Genomic DNA, 23085 nt, shown 5'->3' with positions numbered 1-23085 from the left:
ACCTTTGTAGTGATCCCTGGGGCAGTTGATTAATTTTTGAGAAGATTCATGAATTCCTTGTAATGGATTTAAAGGGTTGCACAATAGGATTTTAAGATTTAAGATTTTTATTGTAACAAACAAGCTAAAAATGACATTCACTTAATAATTGCTTAATAAACAATCAAAATGCTAAATTATGAAAATATATCACATATTAGTTTCTTAACAGGACCAACAGCTTAACTGCACATTAATGCATATCAGGACGCTCTCCATAGAATTACAGTCTTTATAGGTCTCAGTCCAAAGCTGCATCCAGTTCCAATGAGCTCATCTGAGCCCATTTTCTTTAGGGTAGTAACACCCAGAAATCATTGAAGGCCCTTTCCCCCAATTTTGTGAAAAATACCAAATTAACTGCAGCATACAGATCACTCTGGTGATTTCCTCCTCTAGATGTTCCAAGACTAATCTTTGAAAACCCTGTAATTTTCACTGATTCCATTTCTTCCACCCAGAAGCTTTTCCCTCCTTCATTCTGCCTGGTATCCAAAAGCCTGACTGACTGCAGGAGCTGTTGACTACCTTCTTGCACTCTCTAAGACTTATGCTCTCATTTTCTCTCTTGCTCTCTTTAGAACTCGTATGTGAGCTCACTCTCTAGGACTCATTCTCTCTCTCTCTCTCTCTCTCTAGAACGTGCATGTTTGTGCTCTTGCTCTCGCTGTCTCTCTGGGACTTTTCCTCTCACTTGCTCTTTCTGTGACTCTTGTGCACATGTGGAATCTCTTTCTAGAATTCACAGATTTTTTTTCTCTTGCTCTCTCACCTTTTCTCGGAAACTCTGACTTTCTCCAGGGCTCTCTGTCTTCCTCTGAGACAGTTGATGCTTTGAGGCTAAACATAATTTGCATTATGTAGTAGACTACCAGGTTCCATTATTCCTAATTGACTAAAAGTAATGGTTCTGTACAATGTCATTTAATCTTAAGAATATCGGTGCTCCATCATGCTGTGGTAGGTCACATGTATAGCCAAGTCTGGCATTTTTATATTGCATTTCCATAGGAGGTGTTTACCTTGTAGTTTCCAATGAAGTTTGGACCCAATGCAAGATTTTTAATAGGAGAGCTTGCCAAAGGATGTATTGGGCAAGGTTATTATTGGAGCACAGAATGAGTGGGGAACAAGAAATGAGAGTTCCCAATTCTCAAATTGTGAGCACATTTTTGGTGAACCATAAAATTGTTAAGAGTGCTCCAATTTAAAATTTTCAAGAAATTAAAAGATCCTGTGGGATGAGATGAGGAAGAAGATTGAAGATCAAATTTGAGGTGTTGTTTTCAGAAGAAGTGAGACTGTGGCCAGTTTGCAGTTCTTTCTAATGGTGAACACATCCATCAATTTTGGGAAGAGGTCTGAACAGGACTATACATTTACAGGGCCAATGTTTTTAGCACTGGGTCAAGGGGGAAGCACATTTCCAGGCCAGGAAACTATGTTGATGACTGTAATTGGGAAGCGTGAACAACAAGAGAACAGTATGTGAGGAGTCCCATCAGTGAATGTGCTCAGTGAGAACATGAATCGTGCTGAACGATGATAGTAACAGATTGAGGCGCAGCAAAAAAAAAGAGGCTGAGAGTGGGAAACCATGTTTATTATCAAGTCTGAGTAGATTGGAGCAATTAGGACGTGAGCGAGGAGCAGCCCATATTATTGCAACAGGGCAGAGGGAATCTTGGGAAAGTCCAGAGTAGGAGGCCAGATGGCAATATAGACGGAATTGGGCAGTAGGTAGGCAGTTGTGGATGAGCCTGAGTAAAAGATGCCAGGATTGATACCAGAGTAGATATTTTAATCTGTCTATTCAGGTATGCTATGACACACTGCTCAGCAGATGGGACATGAATCCAGGCCTTCTGACCCAGAGAAAGGAACACTATTACTGTGTTATAAGAGCTCCTTCACTTTGTTGTAGCCCTTCATGTTGGCTCTGTTGATACTGGAGTAAGCAGGCGTAAACTATTGGAGTGAAAAATTAGTTTGCAACTTAATTTTTAATGAGGTAATTTGGAGCCAGGGTAGAGATGACATTTTTTTATTAGCTTGGTCAGAGGAATAAAGCCATGCGAAAGTGCCCTCTAGTGACCATAGGTAGGGTGTTATACATAGTGCTATCACTGAAAAGTAAACTTATTGGGCAGACTCTTGATGTCTTTTAGAGTTGATTAAGCAAGTATCATCTTCCTCTTTGTTGTAGATTTCCTACAATTATAAGGGAACTAATTAAAAACAAAAGCTGCTTTCTAAATGGATAATAATACTTATCCATATAATATTTGGTTATTAGTTTTTCTTCCCCACTCCCTCCACCCATCGTACCCTCTGTTTAATCCCATGATGTGTGTTTCAATAATTAGTGTAATTGGTTTACATAGCACAAAGAAAATCCACAGGAACTGGGAGCAGGGTTTTACCTTAATATTAGCTTCTTCCCCCTTGGGCAACTTTATTGGGAGCAGCTGCTAGCAGACAAAGCAGTGCAGTATCAGCAGTCTGTTTCTTATGGGCATTAACACCCACACCAATCACTGAGGGAGTTTGCTCTGTAATTAACTCCAGACGCAGTTTGTCATTAATATTTTATTCTGTTCCTCTAGCTTTGTAAATTGATGGATATCTTGAGCGAAGCAGTACAGAGCTGATTTATTGGTTGCTGCAGGGGCAATTGACCAGAAAGTGCTAAGTAGTTGGTTTTATAGACTGAAATCTCTTCATATATAAATTACTAGCCATTGAGAATTTGATTGCACAAACATGCTCTTTATGTTGCTTTGATTTACAGGACAAAATGTTGTAATTTCTTTCAAATGTCTTTGATAGCAATGTTAAGCTTCCTCTGCTTTTGTGTTCGTTAAACTGTGAGACAGCAGTGCTGGGAAATAGAAAAGCTTTTGAAGTCGGGTACTGAGTGTGGACAAAATACTCCCAAGTCAGCTATAACACAACCAGATGCAAAGTAACACTCCCAAAATACTTCAGTAAATGTGCTTCAACCTAATTGTAGTGCATCAATGTGATTTCTGTTTCCAGTTATATTCCATGTCCGAATGTGTTTGCCAAATTAGTGCCAATCTGTGCTGAAATCTGAACACTGTAATGATAACAAGCAACTCAAACTACAAGCAAGCTGCAAGTGGAAGTGAGAGTAGATCTTAACTGTCTAGTAGGAAATCAGGAAGACCTATCTTTCAAATGGGTCATCTCTCCACAGACTATTGCATTGGTGAAAATTCCCTGAAGATGTATTCATTCCGCCAATCTCCTCTGGCTTCAAGCCTGGAATCAAGGCATGAAAGAACAATGTTAACTTGTGACTTACCTCCCAGTCATTGAATACTCACAATGAAAGCATTTTAAAAAATAGGTTGACCCCAGTGCATTAAGCACAACATTAAATGGAAATTTTATTGGAATTGGTTCTACTCCAATGTTTATTGAAAATGTGCAGAGAGCTTAAACCTAAACCAACCTGTTTCTTTTCAAATATATTAATTTGTAGGATGTAAGCATAATTGGCAAGCTAACATTTAAGATCATAAGAAATAGAGCCATTTGGTCCTTCAGGCCTGCTCTTTTTCAGTAAGATAACAGCTCGCCTGCTTACAACTTTGCCAATTCTCTATCTGCTCTTTTGACTCTCTTTGTCAAACAAAAAGCTATCCAGCTCAGGCTGGAAGATATTCAATGACTCAGCCTCCATTGCTGTCTGTGGAAGAGAATTCCATCGTGTAACAACCCTCTGAGAGAAAGCGTTTTTCTATTTCCATCTTAAATGAGACTCCTGCTTTATTTGTAAATTCTGCCCCCATTAGTTTTTTGAAACCCCCTCTAAGCATTTGCCCTGTCAGGCTCACTCAGAATCTTGTATGTTTCAATAAGATCACCTCCCTTTTTAAATTCCAGTGAGTATGAGGATAACCTGCTCAATCTTGTGTAAAATGAGAACACCTTCAGCCCAGAAATCTGCAGGCTAAGCATTCTCTGAATTATTTCAAATTCAATTATTTCCTTCCTGGGTAAGGCGACTAAAATGACATATGCTACTCTGGACATGGTCTCAGTAAGGCCCCATATAACTGCAGCAACATTTCCCTTCTTTTATACTCTATTTCCTTTGTAATAAGAGCTAATATTATATTTGTGTCCCCAATCACTTGCTGTACCTGCATGTTAACTTTCTGTGATTCATCTAACAGGATACTTTCTGTTGTTCAGACGCCTACAATCTCTCTCCTTTTAAAATTATTTTCAAGTAATATTCTGTTTTTTTATTCTTCTTGCCAGTGGAGGAGCCCATGTTTTGCCACACTTTACTTGACTGAATTTTGCCCACTCACTTAAAGCATCTGTATCCTTTATATACTTATGCACGCTTCACAACTTGCTTTCTTACAAATATATTTGTATCATCATTAAACTTAGAACGAGAGGGCATAAGTTTAGCATGAGAGGGGAAAGATATAAAAGAGACCTAAGGGGCAACTTTTTCACACAGAGGGTGGTATGGGTATGGAATGAGCTGCCAGAGGAAGTGGTGGAGGCTGGTACAATTACAACATTTAAGAGGCATTTGGATGGGTATATGAATAGGAAGGGTTTGGAGGGATATGGGCCGGGTGCTGGCAGGTGGGACTAGATTGGGTTGGGATATCTGGACGGCATGGACGGGTTGGACCGAAGGGTCGGTTTCCATGCTGTATATCTCTATGACTCTATGACACCAAAATTGGAGGTGTAGCAAACAGCGAAGAAGGTTACCTCCGATTACAATGGGATCTTGATCAGCTGGGCCAACGGGCTGAAGAGTGACAGATGGAGTTTAATTTAGACAAATATGAGGTGCTGCGTTTTGGAAAAGCAAATCAGGGTAAAACGTATATAGTAAGGTCCTGGGGAGTATTGCCAAACAAAGAGACCTGGGGGTGCAAGTTCATAGTTCCTTAAAAGTGGAGCCACAACTAGACAGGGTAGTGGAGAAGCTGTTTGCTACGCTTGACTTTATTGGTCAGAGCATTAAGTATAGGAGTTAGAATGTCCAGTTGTGACTGTACAGGACAGTTGCTTAGGCTACTTTTGGAATACTACATTCAATTCTGGTCTTCCTGCTTTAGGAAAAGTGTTAAACTTAGTGTGCAGAAAAGATTTACAAGGATGTTGTAAGGGCTGGTGGATTTGAGCCAAAGCAAGAGGCTGAATAGGCTGGGGCTGTTTTCCCTGGAATGGCAAAAGCTGAGGGGTGACCATATAAAGGTTTATAAAATCATGAGGGGCATGGATAAAGTGATTAGCCAAGGTCTTTTTTCCCAGGGCAAGGGAGGCCTAAACTGGAGGGCATAGGTTTAGGGTGAGAGGGGGGAAGATAGAAAAGTGACCTAAGGGACAATGTTTTCACACAGGATGTGTCTGGAATGAGCTGCCAGAGGAAGTGGTGGAGGTGGCTACGATTTAACAGATATCTAGATGGGTACATGAATAGGAAGAATTTAGAGGGATATAGGCCAAATGCTGGCAAAAGGGACTAGATTAATTTAGGATATCATATTGGCATGAGCGAATTGGACTGAAGGGTCTGATTCTGTGTTGTACAACTCTCTATTTTACAAAAATTTATAATGCAGTCTTTACATCCAGATCTTTAATATAGATTGTAAATAGTTGAAGCTTCAGCACTGATCACAGCGGTGGTGAAGTGGTACTCTGTTACTCTTTGCCATTCTGAAAGCACTCCATTTATCCCTCTTACCTGCTTCGTGTTAGCTAACCAAATCTTTATCCATTCTAATATGTTGCCCAATGTGTTTATTTGGTGTAGCAATCATTGATGTCAGTATTCCCTTCAGTAATCTAAATAAGCTACATGTTCTAGTACCCTTCATTCAGTCAACCACAATTTTCCTTTCACCAAACCATGTTGTCTCTGCCCGACTGCAATTTCATTCTCTCCTGTTATTACCTGCTAAGTTATGGAATTGGGAATATTTCCTCTGACAGATGGTTGGCTAACTGGTCTAAAGTTTCTTGATTTCTGTCTTCAACCTATCTGCGATACGACTATTAGATTTCTGGTTTTCCAATCTATTGGGACCCTTCCAGAATTGAGGAATTATAACCAATGCATCCATTATCTCTGCAGCAACATCTTTTAAGACCCAAGCATGCAAGTTATCTTGATGATTTATCTTTAGTTGTCCTCAAAGAAATGACAGTGAGCAGACACCTTGAGTTTCTGAAGTCCCACCCTGGTGAGGGTGGTCTGTTATGCTGTCAGGAAGGGAATGGCAGAATTCTGCCACAGCAAAATTGAAGGGCTGACAATATAGTTCCAGTGCAGGATCAGGAGTGGCAAAGCCATCAAAAATGTGAAAATAACTGTTTGAATTTTAAAATTGGGAATTGCTTAACCAGGAGCTACTGTAGGTCAGGGACAAAATGTGATAGGTGAATGATACTTAGTGTGAGTTTGGACATGAGTGACAGAGATTTGGACCACCTCAAATCAGGTGACTGAGATTGTGGTAATTTAGCTAGGGGTGCATTTGAATAGTCAAACCTGGAGATATTAAAGGTCTGGATGACAGTTTCATCAGATAAAGTAAGTTGGAATTTGGTAATGTTATAGAAGTGGAAACGTGTGCCCTTAATGGTGGCAGAATATGTGATTCAAAGCTCATCTAAGGGTTAAATATGGTATTAGGGTGAATTGTCCATTTAGTTATCAGACCCACCAGGTACCTCAACTGTATGTAAACATAATCCTGTAGGAGAACAAATGCCTTGGGTTTGTGTGCTGGATGGAGTCAAACTCTGATGTTTGGTTTCTTCATATGCTGCTGTGCAACGGGACATGGGTGTCCTTGTACATGAATCACAGAAGGTTGGACTGCAGGTACAACAGATAATTAGGAAGGCAAATGGAATTTTGTCCTTCATTGTCTAAGGAGTTGAGTTTAAAAGCAGGGAGGTTATATAGGGTACTGGAGTACTGCGCGCAGGTTTGGTCTTCTTACTTAAGAAAGGAAGAACTGGCATTAGAGGTTCACTAGGTTGATTCTGGGCAGTTGAAGACTTTGTTTTATGAGGAGAGACGGAGTAGACTGGAATTATATTCATTGGAATTTAGAAGAATGAAGGGAATCTTATAGAAACACATAGCTATGAAGGAAATAGATAAGATGGAAATAGAGAGGATGTTTCCACTGGCAGGCGAAGCTAGGACAAGAGGGCATAGCCTCAAAATTAAGTGGAGCAAATTTAGGAATGATTTGAGAAGGAACCTCTTCACCCAGAGGGTTGTGAATCTATGGAATTCCCCGCCCAGTGAAGTAATTGAGACTTCCTCAGTAAGTATTTTTAGAGCTAACATAGATAATGTTTTGAACAGTGAAGGAGTTAAAGGTTATGCTGAGAGGGTGAGTAAGTGGATCTGAGGCCACGAAAAGATCAGTCATGATCTTGTTGAGTGGCAGAGCAAGCTCGAAGAGCCAGATGGCCTACTCCTGCTCCTAGATTTTATGTTCTATGTGCTACTGTAGAAAGCTGAACTGCTTTAGTAACTGTGTATAAGGATGTGTTATGAATAATGTATATTTTTAAAATAAAAATATAATGGCAGAACCAACTATACATCTTTCAAGGGGAAATGAGGGGTTTGAGGCATCATAAATTACTTTTTTCTTTGGAACATTTGGACAATGTCACATTAATCCCAGGAGGTAATGAGAAACGTTACAAAAATAGATTTGCATTTCAAACAGACAACAACACAGTCTCAAAATATTGCAATCAATATCATGATCTATTTGTTTAATATTTTGATCTGGGTTATCTTGTGCATTGACTTGATGTACATTTGTTAAATAATTCATTTTACTTGAATTTAAAATCGACATGTATAGTTATTAGTCTGGAGAAAACAGAAACTGTCAGAATTCTCTAGTTTCAGCTGGGGAAATAACTGGCTATGGTTTATATGAGGCAAAATTCAAAGATGTCCTGGAATGTTACAAATTGGATATGACAAGTTCTGGAAGATGCTTGCAGAAGGGAAAGAAGAAAAGTTGATGCTTTCTGTGAGCCTTTCATAAGAATGAAAGTTTGCACCAAAATACCAACTTTTATTTCAGATGATAATGAACCCATTACACCTTATCACCACACTTTTATCTTTCAAAAAGTGATTTGAAAATTACAAAGTACTGTATTATTCACAGGAAGGAATTCCATGCAATTGGACCAATTAGAAGAATGCCCATAGTCATCGGCTCTGTGTATAGTTTTGTTTGAGTGTCTTGTCTGCATTTTCAATCAGAAGGACTTCCCATACTATGTCATATTCAATTATTGTTCAAATTTCACAGTCACAATATTATTACAATCCAGATGGAAGCCATTTGATCTATTGTGTCTGCACTGGCTCTTAGCATTTGGGGAGAGCCAATCTCCCACATTTCCCCATAACCCTGCACATTGTTTCAATTCAAACAATTACCAAATGTTCTCTTAAATGCCTCAATTAAATGTGCCTCCACAAACCTTCAAAGACAGTGCAGCCCAGACTCTAACTACTCGTTGCATAAAGACATTTTTTATCACCTTGCATTTGCTTCTTATACAAAAAACTTAAAACTGTGCATTTTGACCTTCCATCTCTTTGATTCAGAACAGTCATTCCCTATTCACTCTGCCCAGACTCCACATGATCTTGAACACTTCTGTCAGATCTCTGCTTAGCCTTCTCTCCCAAGAAAAGCAGCCCAGTTTCTCTAATCAGTCCTCACAAATGAGTTTCTTATCCCTGGGACTATTCTTGTAAGCCTCTTCTCCACTCTCTTCCATGCATTCTCATCCTTCCTTAGTACAGAGTGCCATACACTATATCCCAACTCAGGTCTAACCAGTGTCCATCATCTCCCTGCTGTTGGATTTTATCCCCTGGGTAATCAAAGCTGAGAACACTGTATACTTTATTAACAGTTGTCTTTACCTGTTCTGCCATCTTTAATGACTTGTGTACACATAAACCCAGGTCTCTGCGCTCTTTCACACCCTCTAGAATAGCACCTTTGATTTTATGCCATCTCTCCATGTTCATTAGAGCACATCTTGCACTTCTCTGCACAGAACTTCATCTACCACCTTGCAGCCCACATCTCCAATACGCCAAAGTCTGTTTGGAGTTCTACACTGTCCCCCTTACAGGTTATAATTCTGCCAAGTTTTGCATCATCCACAAACTTTGAAACTATTCCCTGCACATCAAAATTTAGATCATTTATATATAAATTAGCAAAGCAAAGTGTCCCAATATTGACCGCTGGGGAAGTCTGCTACAAACTGTCTTCCAAACCTAAAAAACACTTATTAACCATTACTCTCTGTTTCCTATCCCTCCATCAGTTTTGTGCTCATATTTTACTTTTACATTGCTTTTATTCCATGACTTATAACATTTACCAGTCTGTATGTGGAACTGTAGTGAACAGCCTTTTGTTAATCAATAAAAATCATATCAACAGCATGACCCTCACCTTTGATTGGGGAAGTGAAACAAACGGAGAAGTGATCCTGCACAGCTGTCTGTCCCAGCAGTAAACCTGCACATCTGTCTGTCCCAGCAGTGATCCTGCACAGCTGTCTGTCCAAGCAGTCAACCTGCACAGCTGTCTGTCCCAGCAATGATCCTGCACAGCTGTCTGTCCCAGCAGTGATCCTGCACAGCTGTCAGTCCCAGCAGTGATCCTGCACAGCTATCTATCCCAGCAGTCAACCTGCACAGCTGTCTGTCCAAGCAGTCAACCTGCACAGCTGTCTGTCCCAGCAGTGAACCTGCGCAGCTGTCTGTCCACGGAGTAAACCTGCGCAGCTGACTGTCCAAGGAGTAAACTTGCACAGCTGTCTGGCCCAGCAATGAACCTGCACAGCTGACTGCATCTGCTGTTTAGTTTCAAGTCTGTAACTACAATACTTAAATGGCATTTGGCTGGGTACATGAATAGGAAGGTTTAGAGGGATATGTCCCAAATGCTGGCAAATGGGACTAGATTAATTTAGGATATCAAGTTAGACTGAAGACTCTGTTTCCATGCTGTATGACTCTATGGCCCTCTCTATTACCTCTTCAAAAATCCTCTAACATATTAGTTTGACGTGAGTTTTCCTGAATGAGTCCATGTATTTTCCAAATCAATCTAACTGTTCCAAGTGATTATTAATTTGACTATTTTCTCGCAATTCATTAATTGTTTTCTTCAGTGAGCAGCTGAAGATGGTAATAGTGTTAAGTGTGAAACTAACGAGGTTCCATTGGGCTCCCTCCTTTGGGGTTTGAACTTTTTGTAGGTAATATTTGAAAAAACTAAGTTTACAAATTCACTTGGTAAATGTCAGTGAATCACTAACACCTTATATCACTCATGTTGACCTTTGATGCCTTCCAATCTTACTGTTCCAATGAATGTTCTCTTTATTTTGTGACTAGCTTCACATAGAACATTAAAAGTGCAGCTGTGAATATTCTAAATATCAACAATCTTCTTTTCATTGTTACACTATTTGAAAATTGAGCAGGTATTATTCCTATGTTCTCATTATCATTGCAGTATATCTGAAGGGGCATTTTCATGGTAATTATTTTTCTCCTCTAATTTTAGATATCGACGAGTGTTCCTTTGAAAGGACGTGTGACCACATATGCATCAACTACCCAGGAAGCTTTGAATGCTTGTGTCATAAAGGTTATACTTTATATGGACTGACACATTGTGGAGGTTTGTTCAGTACGATGAGTGCCATTATAATACACATGGACTGAAACTGCAATGATTAGTATTAGGTACTATCCAATGTTAGTTAATATTGCTGTATCCTTTGAAATATTGTGGTAAATGGAGGACCGTAGAGGACCATCAGTACAAAGTTTCAAAGTGTGGTGATAGGCAACTTGAAGAAAGTGTCAATGCAGAAGGAAATAGGGTTGGCAGGATGTACAGAGAATGGGGTGTTAACAGATGCAAAAAAAAAATCAAACATGCTCTTTTTCAGTGTTCAGTGCTAGTGAAAGAGCAGGGTGATGAAGTTTGGGTCAATGTTCATAAGAACCCTACTGATTCCATGATGGGCCCATTGAAGACGGCAGATAAGGGAAGAAAGGTGAATGAGTCAAGTCTGGTTCAGTGGTTGGTGAGACAGAAGGCAGAAGAATATGGATTGTAAAGGGTTACAGAGAACCAAATACTAATGGGAAAAATTAAAGGGAAATGGCCAGAATCAAGAAATATAGAACAGAGAAAGGAAAATCCCATGTTGGACTTGGCATAGTTAGAGTACACAGCCAGCTACACTTTGAGCAGTTGCAATTTATTTTTCTATTAAATTTATTTCCGTGTTAGGCATTAAAATTATTTTCTCATAGTCCAGTTTCCAGTAAATGTATAGTGACGTGCAGCTTGTATCTTGCCATTGTGTAATACCTGGCTGATTTATTTAATTTCATACCTAGATGTTTGTTTACTGTCACAGTATTTGTTTGTGACATGAGTTCTGTACAAGGAATATTTTAGTTTGTTTTCATAGAGTAAATACATTATGTACAAATCATTAAATGGAACGGTTTCCCTTTCAGCCCAGATTTTCATTCTAGTCACTGAAATTTATTTTGGCAGATATCGATGAGTGCAGCATTAATAATGGGAGCTGTGATTATGGTTGTGTTAATACAATGGGAAGTTATGAATGCGTGTGCCCTCCTGGGAAGAAGTTGCATTGGAACAAGAAGGATTGTGCTGGTAAGTAACGTTTTTAAAAACAACAGGATAAGATGGGAGCCACTTTAAAGTAAGTTTGATCAGAATCAACATTAAAAGGGAATGAAAGAAGAATTCGATTCCCTACAGTGTGGGAACAGGCTCTTTGAGTCTCCCACCCAGACCCATTCCCCTATATTTACCCCTGACTCTTGCACCTAACCTATACATCCCTGAACACTCTGGGTAATTTAACACCGGCAATTCACCTAACCTGTACATCTTTTGGATTTTGGGAGGAAACCGGAGCACCTGAAGGAAACCCATGCAGACACTGAGAGAATATGCAAACTCCACACAGACAGTTGCCTAAAGCTGGAATCAAACCCAGGTCTCTGATGCTGTGAGGCAGCAGTACTAACCTCTGTGCAACCATATTGGTAATATAGACCAGAAGGTCCAGATTCAAATCAAGACCATAAAGGTGTATCATAACATGTCCAAGTGGGTTTATTTTAAAACAAAAGGAGTCATATGCCAGGTAGTGTTGTAATTGAGACATTTTTAGTTAAATGCATCACTAGAATATTTTGTGCAATTTGTAACCAGTACCAGGCAACAGCCATCTCCAACAAGAGAGAATTTAACCATCATCCCTTGACATGGAATGGCATTACCATCACTGAATCCCCATTCTCAGTACCCTGGGATTACCACTGGCTAGAGGCTAAACTGATTAGCCATATAATTACTGTGAATATAAGAGCAGATCAGGGGTTGGAAATCCTGCAGTGAGGGACTCTCCTCCTAACTCCCCAAAACCTGTCCACCATCAACAAATCACAAGCCTTCAGTAAGGTGTTTGACAAGATTCCTCATGGTAGACTGGTTAGCAAGGTTAGATCACATGGAGTACAGGGAGAACTAGCCATTTGAATAGAACTGGCTCGAAGATAGAAGACAGAAGATGGTGGTGGGAGGCTGCTTTTCTGACTAGAGGCCTGTTACCAGTGGAGTGCCACAAGGATCGGTGCTGGGTCCACTACTTTTCTTCATATATATAAATGATTTGGATGTGACCATAGGAGGTATGGTTAGTAAGTTTGCAGATGACACCAAAATTGGAGGTGTAGTGGACAGCGAAGAAGGTTACCTCAGATTACAACAGGATCTTGATTAGATGGGCCAAAAGGGGCCAATAGATTGAGGAGTGGCAGATGGAGTTTAATTTAGATAAATGTGAGGTGCTGCATTTTGTTAAGGTGAATCAGGGCAGGACTTATATACATAATGGTAAGGTCCTGGGAAATGTTGCTGAATGAAGAGACCTTGGGGTGCAGGTTCATAGTCCCTTGAGAGTGGAGTCACAGGTAGATGGGATAGTGATAAAGGTGTTTGATATGCATCCCTTTATTGGTCAGTGTATTGAGTATAGGAGGTGGTAGGTCATGTTGTGGCTGTCCAGGATATTGGTTAGGCTACTTTTGGAATGCTGCATTCAGTTCTGGTCTCCCTGCTATAGAGAGTATGTTGTGAAACTTGAAAGAGTTCAGAAAAGATATACAAGGATATTGTGAGGTTTTCAGCTATAGGGAGATGCTGAATAGGCTGAGGCTATTTTCCCTGGAGCATTGGAGACTGAGGGATGACCTTATAGAAGTTTATAAAATCATGAGGGGCATGGATGGGATGAATAGTCAAGGTCTTTTTCCTGGGGTGGGGGAGTCCAGAACTAGAGGGCAGATGTTTAAAGTGAGAGGGGAAAGAGACCTGTGGGGCAACTTGCTCAAGCAGAGGGTGGTATGTGTATGAATGAGCAGCCAGCGGAAGTGTTGAACGCCAGGATGATTATAACATTTAAAAGGCATCTGGATGGGTATATGAATAGGAAAACGTTAGAGGGATATGGACCAACTGCTGGCAAATGGGACTAGATTTAGTTAGGATATCCTTTCAGCATGGATGAATTGGACCAAAGGGTCTGTTTTAATGCTGTACAGCTCTATGAATGTATGCCTCTAAATGTAATGGAATGCTCCCACTTCTTTAATGGGTAACCCCATCACAGTTCCAACAATATATAATATGCTTGGCAGCATATTTACAAGATGCAGCACAGCAACTCCCCAAACCTCTGCCATCAGTACCTGCCAAAACCACTTAGAAGGCAAGGGCAGCAGATACATGGGAATCCCACCACCTGCAAGTTCCCCTCCAAACCACTCACTATCATAACTTGGAAATGTTTCAAGTGTTCCTGTGTCAAAATCCTGGAGCTCCTTCCTTAACAGTGTACCTACACCAAATGGACTGCAGTGGTTCAAAAAGGCAGCTCACCACTATCTTCTCAAGGGCGCCTAGGAAATGGGCAATAAATACTGACCCAGCCACAGCAATGCCCACATGAAAAAAATCCATTCATGCCTTCTCTCCTCACTGTCTCTGAAATCTTCTCCAGTCCCACTATCTGCCAAGTTCTCCGCACTTTACTATTTTGACCACTTGACCAATCCAGAATTCTTTTGCTCCACTGCTTGGGCCATTGCCTCCAGCTGTCAAGGCACTAAGCTGTCAATTTCCCTCCCTTTACTATTCCAGCTCTCTTGTCACCTTGAAACGTTCATTAATACCTAACTGTTTGACCAAGGTCTCTTCATCTGCCCTAACATCACTTCATATGGTTCAATGTTATTTTTGTTTAACAAAGCTCTTGTGAATGGTCTTTGGATGTAGATGTTGTTGTTTGTGTACACAACCTGAAGACAGATTTAAAAATTCTTGTGATCCAAGTCATTAAATTATGTAACTTTCAACAAGTAATGTTCCAGCTCCTCACTCGAATTGTTCTGATTTTACTTTGTTTTTAGTCATCTTTTGAGATCAAGCACCATGTACTTAGTTTGGGAAGTATCCTGCCTACTTAATCTCATGTTGTTTTTCACTAATTGTCAGACACCTTTGCTGACTTGGATGCCAAAAATCAAGTCCCTCATTTTCCTGGAGCTGCATGCATAGAACAGAAGATTGCCAATATTTTAAAATAGCATACAACTAGAATGTAGCCTACAGCAGTTCAAGAAGGCTGCTCACCTCCACCTTCTCAAGGACAACTCAGGACGGGCAATAAATGAATTTAAAAAATCTTCAGTCCCTCATTTGCTGACCTCTATACTGCTGAGTGATGTAGCATATATTATTTCTGAATATTTAAAACAGCAATAAAACTCTCAGCCTGCTCTAGTAACTGATGTGACTTTTTTGTAGCTTTTTTGTATGTAATCAATGACTCACTCTCCCTCAGAGGCAGTGAAATGTGTCCGAAATGCAAAGATTGCTCGCAAAGTCCAGCTGATCTGCAGTAAGAGTGGAGGAATAGAGAGCTGCTCCCTGTCCTGTCCATCCAAAGCACTCTTTGTAGCAGGTCAGTGCTCTGCTTTTAGTAATTGTGCTGTCATCATATCAGGGTGGTATGAATGAAAAGTGTTTAAAATATTTTTGGTGCGGTGGGGGTAAAAAAAAGAACGTTTATGTAAATTGATATTTAATCAATAGTTTTAGAGGCAGTAATATTTACAACAAGAATGTGTCTGACTAAACAGCACACGTGTGAATAGATTGTGTTTACTGGAGTATTTGGTTCACTAGTTTTGAAAATGCAATGTATTCAACAGAAATAAAATACAATGTATTCAATAGTTGCTATTTTATTCCTGGTTCCGTACACCTATTAATTTTTGATTATTGTTAGCGGCCACAACTGTTAATAATGGTGCAATTCTATGTGTTGCCAAAAACAGATTATAGTGTGGAAAAATTGATCAAAATGAGATAAAGAAAAATATATCAACTATAACCAAGCTAACTTGAATCACATCAAACCCCAACTCATCTGATCTTCAGTGCCCTCCACACAGGACAGGATTGTTCACTAGAATAAAGCAGATTCTTTTCCTACTGAGCAATATGTGCCTCTATCCCATCACCAGGTAGAAACTATTTGACCTACAAACAATCCTTTCTCTTTCCCACTGCCTTTTGATTTCCCATTCCAACTTTTTCACTGTTAATCCCTTCCAACTTTGACTGCTTGTAATTATTCTCCATTGATAACTAGCTGTTCCATGTTTGAGTAACTTTACTTCCATACATCTGTGTTTCCCCATCCTCAGTACTTCCAATTTGTGACATTTACGTAAGGTATTTCAACAAGAATCAAATATGACTTAACTGCATTTGTACTATAACCAGTTGCAGCCCCACTTTAGTGGAGCATTAATAGCAATTTTCCCTTGATTAGAAAACTCTGAATTCACAAATGGTTTGTAATGTCCTTTTGCTCATCATTCCCTTGTCAAAATGTGATTTTATTAAATGTCTGACCATCTCTGAGAAGAATTTAAGATGAGATTAAAAATGTGTTCTGAAATGCTGCCAATCAAGTGATGATGGAGCTACTGCACTTGTGTTCATATGGGCAGAAAAACATATATTTATTTGGGGAATAAAAAAAAGAATGATACACAGCATGCTGCATATAAATATTGGCTAGGCTTTTTTTTTCAACCTCATTGTATCCCTTATTTTCAACCATTTAGAACCATTAGTTATTTTTTCAAATATTTAATGGGATTGTTGTTGTGCTGAAGCTTATCACCCCAACTGTGAGTTTCATGATGGGCCTGAGCTGAACATTTTTTAAAGGAGTCACATCTTGGTTTGCAGTGCATCCTCTGGGAAATGTTTTATCTGAATATTTTCCTTACCTTTGGAGGGAATGGCTGAGACTGGATTTCAGGGCAGGGCTGCCATCTACTGTAGGGGTTGAGAGAGTAGATTCAGAACATAGTGGTCCTTTGCATCAGATCTACCACTTCAGGGTGCAAGTTGGAGTTGGACTCCAGGGCGACAAAGTGCCAAGGCAAAATGTACTTTTTAATATGTAATTTTCTGAGACTTTGTCCCAGTGGTTTTCTTTAATATTAGCCCTTCTGGCGCTCACATGCATTCTGTGTGCCCCATTTATGCCAACCTGCATCTTTGACCTGTCCCCAGTGACTTCATGCCCTCCATGCCAACCCATGCCCCCACCTGACTTCAAAGATCCCTAAAACCTTTCAAGTTTGCTCCACCCCACAGCAGATTTTCCTTTCCATCCTCCATGCCAATGCCCTTGATATTCACCACACAGACCTTAGGGTCCATGTTGAGATAAAATAAAAGAATTGTTTAATATTATTACATCTTTTGCTAAAGCGGGGAAGAGGCAATAATGAAAGCCCAATCAAAACTTTTAAATTCCCTCAAGGAGTTCATTCCTTATTTAAAAAACAAACAGACTTGTATGCCTAACCTCACATCAAGGACAGCTAATCCGTTCACAACCTCTTTGAGGTGTAATCAAACTGTGAACTTGGAATGCCTTCAAGAGATAATTATGTAATGATTCCCTTTCAGATAATGTCAACACACAACTATTTTATTGACTAGACCAGATTCTTTCAATACTCATTGACACTGCCTAGTTTTGAAAATTTTACAGGAGTTGAAGATTTAAATAACTTCACAGTTAGTGTTTTTTAAACCTCTCACTGTCACAGGCAAGCTTTGTAAACATTTGAAGTGATAGATACTTAAATAACTTCACAGCTTAACAGTTCTACAGACTTCCAAGAGCATTTAAGACTACTAGAGAAAATGGTTACTTTCACAGTATGGGTTGAGGCCCTTGCTATAATAACACCTTGGTCTATTCAAGCCCAACGTTGGAATTTCATAACCTTTCTGAGTTTGGGTTTCCTTCATAGGAGTCATGTCCAACCTTCTTTTCCCCACCTGTGCAAAAGGGAGTGGAACTTCCAAATTGAGGTTCTGCCCAAACTGGGTCCTGCAAAACTTCGCATCTCTTTGAAAATCTGGGCCAACCTCTCCAAGTGTAAGTTGAAGTAGGAATTCACCCCATTGATTTGAATCAGCCATGTATTCATAAATCATTAAAGACTCCACTGGTAGCCAGCTTGCTTTTGTTTTAACAGAATAACCAAAAAATGTCATTTGCTCATCTGTGGTAAGTCAGTTACATTACCAGCCAAGTCATCCATATATTAGAAGCTACATGAATGCAGCGGAATATTAGTATACATCCCTATATAAACATATTTGATAAAAATTCAACGTGTTTGCTGACTTGCTGCACTTGAGTGGAACTTTAAATGGGATTGAAATACTATCAAACTTGTTCATTAAACTTGTTGAGATTATCAAGGTAATTAAAGGGGCTCATGATCTTTGCAGGTTGCAATAAAGGTTGCAGCAAGATCAAATCAAAACAGAAAATTCTAATAAAAAATATTCTGCTACATGTTTAGATTTCCTTTAAGTAGATGGTATTTTCCGGTATGGTGACAGGTTTCCCAACAGTTATGATTAATAATCAATAGTGTTTTGTTCAGTCATGTATTTAAAATTATCTTATACAAACAGAGGCTGTTTGGCTCAATTGTCTGGACCAGTTGTTTGAAAGAGTTTTCTATTGGTCTGACTCCCCTGTTCTTGCATCATGGGTCTGCAATGTTTTCCATTTAAAAGTATATCCAATTCCACTTTGACAGTTACCATTGAATCTGTTTCCACCGCTCTTTCCAACAATGCAATTTCAATTATACAACTTGAATTAAAAATTAAAGTTTACCTGCTGGGGCAATGGTGCAGTGTGAGGATATTGACCCAACCAAGTGAAATTGAGAATGGAAATAGGGTATTATTGTTGAATAAAAGCAATAAGACCATTGGTTGTAGTCGAAAAGTGTGGTGCTGGACCACATCAAGAGCAACGGACACAGTAGGTGAGGTGGGTGGATGCGCAGGAAAATCTCTCTAGTTGTGGAAAGATCCTTTGGGGCCTTGGATGGAGATGAGGGTGGAGGTGTGGGCACCGGTTTTACACCTCTTGTGGTGGCAAGGGAAGGTGGAGAGGGAGTTGGTATTAGTAGTGGCTTAATTTTCAGTTTTCTTCTTCATCACAGTAGTGAAATCTCTGAATTGACATCAACTTCCAATCATTGTACAAAACCTTTTTATATACCCCCTCCAAAGGTTGTGCCTTAATGTAGGTTCAATTATCTTTTATTTGCAACATCATTACCTCTGAATACCCCCTCTATTTCTGTTTATGTTTGTGGAACATCACATTATGATATTCTAGGTTTCCAATTTTTATTTAAATGTTGTTTATGTTTTAATTTCTATATTTAATACCAGGTGAATATCCCAATTTTTATTAAACTCTTTGTAAAATTATCTAAAAGACTGAAAGATTACTTCCTCATTTATCTGAGAGAATCCTTCAAAGTGATGACTGTTCAGTCTACAGGAAGACATTACTGTTGATGTATGCTGAAGATGCTTAGAGTTGGCCTACATCCCCCATGATGTATTAGCTGTGGCTCAGTCAGCAGCATTCTCATCTGAGTTTCTCAGTCCTGGAAGCATATCTCTTTTAAGGACTTCAGTAAAAACAAAAGACAACACTCCAACACAGCATTAAGGCAGTGCCGGACGATTGGAGGTGCTATCTTTCAACTGAGATGGTAAATTGAGACTTCTATCTGCTGCTTAGATGGACGTAAAAGATCTTATATATTTTGAAGAACAACAAAGGATTTATCTAAAGTATCGCAGTCAATATTTATCCCTTCATCGCCATTACAAAACAAATTTTACTTGTAGAATTTCTGGTTCCTGTATTTTCAATATTACATCACCTGAGATGTCCTATGGTCATGAAAAACAACATCAATACAAGTTGCTTTTCCTAAGACTCAGAATCAAATTAATTTTGGAAAAACTGGAATAGAGCACAAAAATCCCTCTGCCTTCTTGAGCAGCTGAATTTGAGGTCAAGAGCAGATTTGACTGATAGATTGGTGGTTATTAATGTAAAGGCATCCAAAGGGGCTCCATGTTGCAGCTAGTGTAAACTAAATGTAACTGCCTCTCATTATTAGGACCCAGGCAAAATCACAATGAAAATATTGGTGGATAAGTTATAATTGGTTACGGTAATATGGGAAGTCCACTCTCCTTATCTTGCAGTACCACCTGGAAAGTCAACAAGTGAATCTATATCAGAGGCAATGCAAAGGTAACAAAATTATGTCATTCTTCTCGTGAACAATTAGACCAAGTGTCACCTTGAGGTCCCTTCTTGTTGGAGAATTATGTAAGGCAACATTTTATGGGTTACATTGAGCAGAACGGTTGTATGGCAAATAGCAAGTAAACTTACTGAATCAGAAAGGTAAATAAAGTTCAAGTTTCATTTATTCATTTGCTTCAACAAAGAGCTTTTCATTATTTTTCAAGTTTTTCCCTAACCTAGAACTTTTTTCTTCATTCAGATTCTGAAAACAGCTATACGTTTAGCTGTGGAGTTCCAATACAACCAACAAAATCCTCACAAAAGCGAAATGCAAGCCTACCTAACTGTGCAGGTAAGCATCTCAAACCAGACTGGTCTAAAAGAAAAAATCCTGGCGGTCCTCTGAGAAACTAAAATTTCATTCATCAGTCTCAATTAACCTTATGTGCTCCTCTGAATAGGCTGAAATAATTCTGTTTCTCAGTCCTAGCCTATCAGCTTCAACAGATTGAAATGGAAACTTTTATTTGTACTTTTATTTGGTTTTAGGACTGGAAAACAATTACCACAGAATTAAAGTGGCCTGTATTATCTCCATTATCCCTCAGCCTTTTTGATGAGAGTAAAAATGCACTTGTCTCAGTATTAGATGCAAAATGTTACACGTCCTCTGTATTGGCACCAACGCTTCACTGTTCCCAATTCCCAAATATTTGGAGCTTGATGTTCAAAGAATACTGGTTCCTTAGTTCCCTCCCCATCTTCATTTTATCAATATGCAAAGCTCTTCTGAAATCCTTAATGACTATTCTAATTGTTTATACAGTTGTGTGTTAATTCATGACACTGAAACAATAAATTTGATTAAAACAGTGTTTACATGATGCATGGATAGGCTTAATCCTTTTACAGCTACCAGGAACATGAGAGATCTGTAGAGTTTATATTTGACCTATTGTGATTCTACATTCTCACTCTGTGGTAGAAGTTAGTTCTGTCTGGGGACCGTTGGTATTCAGAAGCGTGGCTGGAAATTGAAATTGCTCCAGCTTAGATAATGTAATGGCCTCAGACGCAGTGAGAATGTTTGAGTGAACTTGAATGAGAAAGTAGGTTTTAAACAATGTGAAAAGCATGCTGAAGAGGTTTGGAGTGGAATCTGTGGCATTTCCTCCACTATGAGTTTACTAATTTTATAGTGATATAGAATAAGTAACAAGACGTGCTACATACAAATGCTTGAGAAATTCAAATGCCTGAGCAAACCAAAGTCAATTTTGCACATACGGATGTAATGCTGCCTCAGCTAGAGGATCTATACTGTTGAGGAACAATTGGATAAGTTGGGGTTGTTTTCCTGAGAGCAAAAAATGTAGAGGGGATCCTGATAGTGATCTATAAGACTGAATGGCACAGGTTAGTTAGATGGGAAGGCACATTTACTATTAGTAGAGAGGTCAATAACCAGGGGGCATAGATTTAAAGTAAGAGATGGAATAGAAAGAGGAAAGTTGATGAGACATTTTGTTCACTCAGAGGGTGGTGGTAGTGCTGATCCCTCTGCCTGAAAGGGACGTTAAATCGGAAACTCTTTCAAATTTCCAGTACTACTTCAATATTCACATGTTGTCATAGTCTCCATGCTATGGACTATAAGATAGGTAACCTTACCTTATTAGCAAAACTCTGGGGAGTGTTGCTGAACAGACACCTAAAGAATGCAGGTTCCTTGAAAGTGGAGTAGACAGGATTGTGAAGGAGGAGTTTGCCTTTATTGGTCGGTGCATTGAGTATAGGAGTTGGGAGGTCATGTTGCAGTCGTACAGGACATTGGTTAGGCCACCTTTGGAATACTGTGTTAAATTCTAGTCTCCCTGCTATAGGAAAGATGTAATTAAACTTGAAAGGGTTCAGAAAAGATATGTAAGGATGTTGCCAGAGTTGGCGGTTTTGAACTACAGGGAGAGGCTGAATAAGCTGGGGCTGTTTTCGCAGACTGTCAGAGGCTGAGGGGTGACCTTCTAGAAGTTTATAAAATTATGAGAGGCACGAATAAGGTAAATAGACAAGGTCTTTTCCCCAGGGTAGGGGAGTCCAAAACTAGAGGGCACAGGTTTAAGGTAAGAAAGGAAAGATTTAAAAGAAACCGAAGGGGCAACAGAGGGTGATGTGTGTATGGAATGAGGTTCCAGAGGAAATGAATATGAAGGGCTTAGAGGGATATGAGCCAAGTGCTGGAAAATGGGACAAGATTAATTTAGGATATCTGGTCCGCATGGACGAGTTGGACTGAAGAGTCTGTTTCCATGCTGTACATCTCTATGACAGTAGTTAGATTTTTGTTGATAAGCTGTACAATGGACTGAATGGCCTCCTCTGTACTGTAAATATCTATGATTCTACATTAGTGTAACCTAACAGGACAGACAAGTTTACAATATAGAGACTGATCACAGGTAGGAAATCTGTATGTTTAGTCAGTGGGCGTTGCTATGGCTCTTTAGCATCCCACTTCCATGTTGCCTGGACAGTCAGAGGGGGTGGCATACTGAAGCCCTCAAAGGAAGGAATTCCAGTGAAATGGACGTCAGCAGTGGTCAAGAGAGCTGAACTTGTACTTTGATCCAAGTAGTTTTGTCAGTCAGAGGAATGGAAAGGTTGTCCCCAAAATTCATACTAAATATTGTATAGTTGTTGTGTGCAGCCCCTTGGTGTATAGTATGGCACATTTCTGATTGTAACATTGCTATACACCATGTGGTTCAAAGGGAACTCTGACTTGACCAGCATTTTCCAGCATGAGAGTGCTCAGGGATTTTGCTGCATGAGTCAGTCCTCTCATTCCGGGCAACACCTCAATGTTTCATCCGAGCAACCAACACAGGTCACCAACACCCCCCAACCGTTTGCATCACCTCATAGTCACCATCTACAAGTGTTTATATTTCAGTCCTTCACACACAACCTATTATGCTGTCAGCTCCACTTTCTCTCCTTCTGCACAGAGGCAGAAAACCAGCGGATGGAGCTTCCTCGGAAGGTTCAAAAAGCTGCAGATGTCTTCTGAGGCATTGATACCGACATGTGCCAAATGAGCTGATCCTCTGCCTGCAGACCCTCTGTTGGCCGGCAGTGGGGAGCTCACTCCTCACTTGCTCG

The 23085-nt window shown here is 39.6% G+C and overlaps 1 protein-coding gene across 2 annotated transcripts in view; it reads left to right on the top strand.

Annotated features, from left to right (window-relative positions):
• Positions 1-23085, top strand: part of scube1 (signal peptide, CUB domain, EGF-like 1) — a 274231-nt gene that overhangs the window by 221836 nt on the left and 29310 nt on the right. For both annotated transcript variants that reach the window (XM_072552384.1, XM_072552385.1), the window contains 4 exons: positions 10698-10814; positions 11709-11831; positions 15091-15210; positions 20186-20278. In XM_072552384.1, coding sequence (XP_072408485.1) covers positions 10698-10814; positions 11709-11831; positions 15091-15210; positions 20186-20278 — 453 coding nt within the window. The remainder of the gene's footprint in view (positions 1-10697; positions 10815-11708; positions 11832-15090; positions 15211-20185; positions 20279-23085) is intronic.

The sequence above is a fragment of the Chiloscyllium punctatum genome, chromosome 32 (assembly GCF_047496795.1).
Source record: "Chiloscyllium punctatum isolate Juve2018m chromosome 32, sChiPun1.3, whole genome shotgun sequence".
Lineage (NCBI taxonomy): Eukaryota > Metazoa > Chordata > Chondrichthyes > Orectolobiformes > Hemiscylliidae > Chiloscyllium > Chiloscyllium punctatum.
The sequence above is the reverse complement of the archived record's forward strand: the minus strand, read 5'-3'. Positions and strand labels throughout refer to the sequence as shown.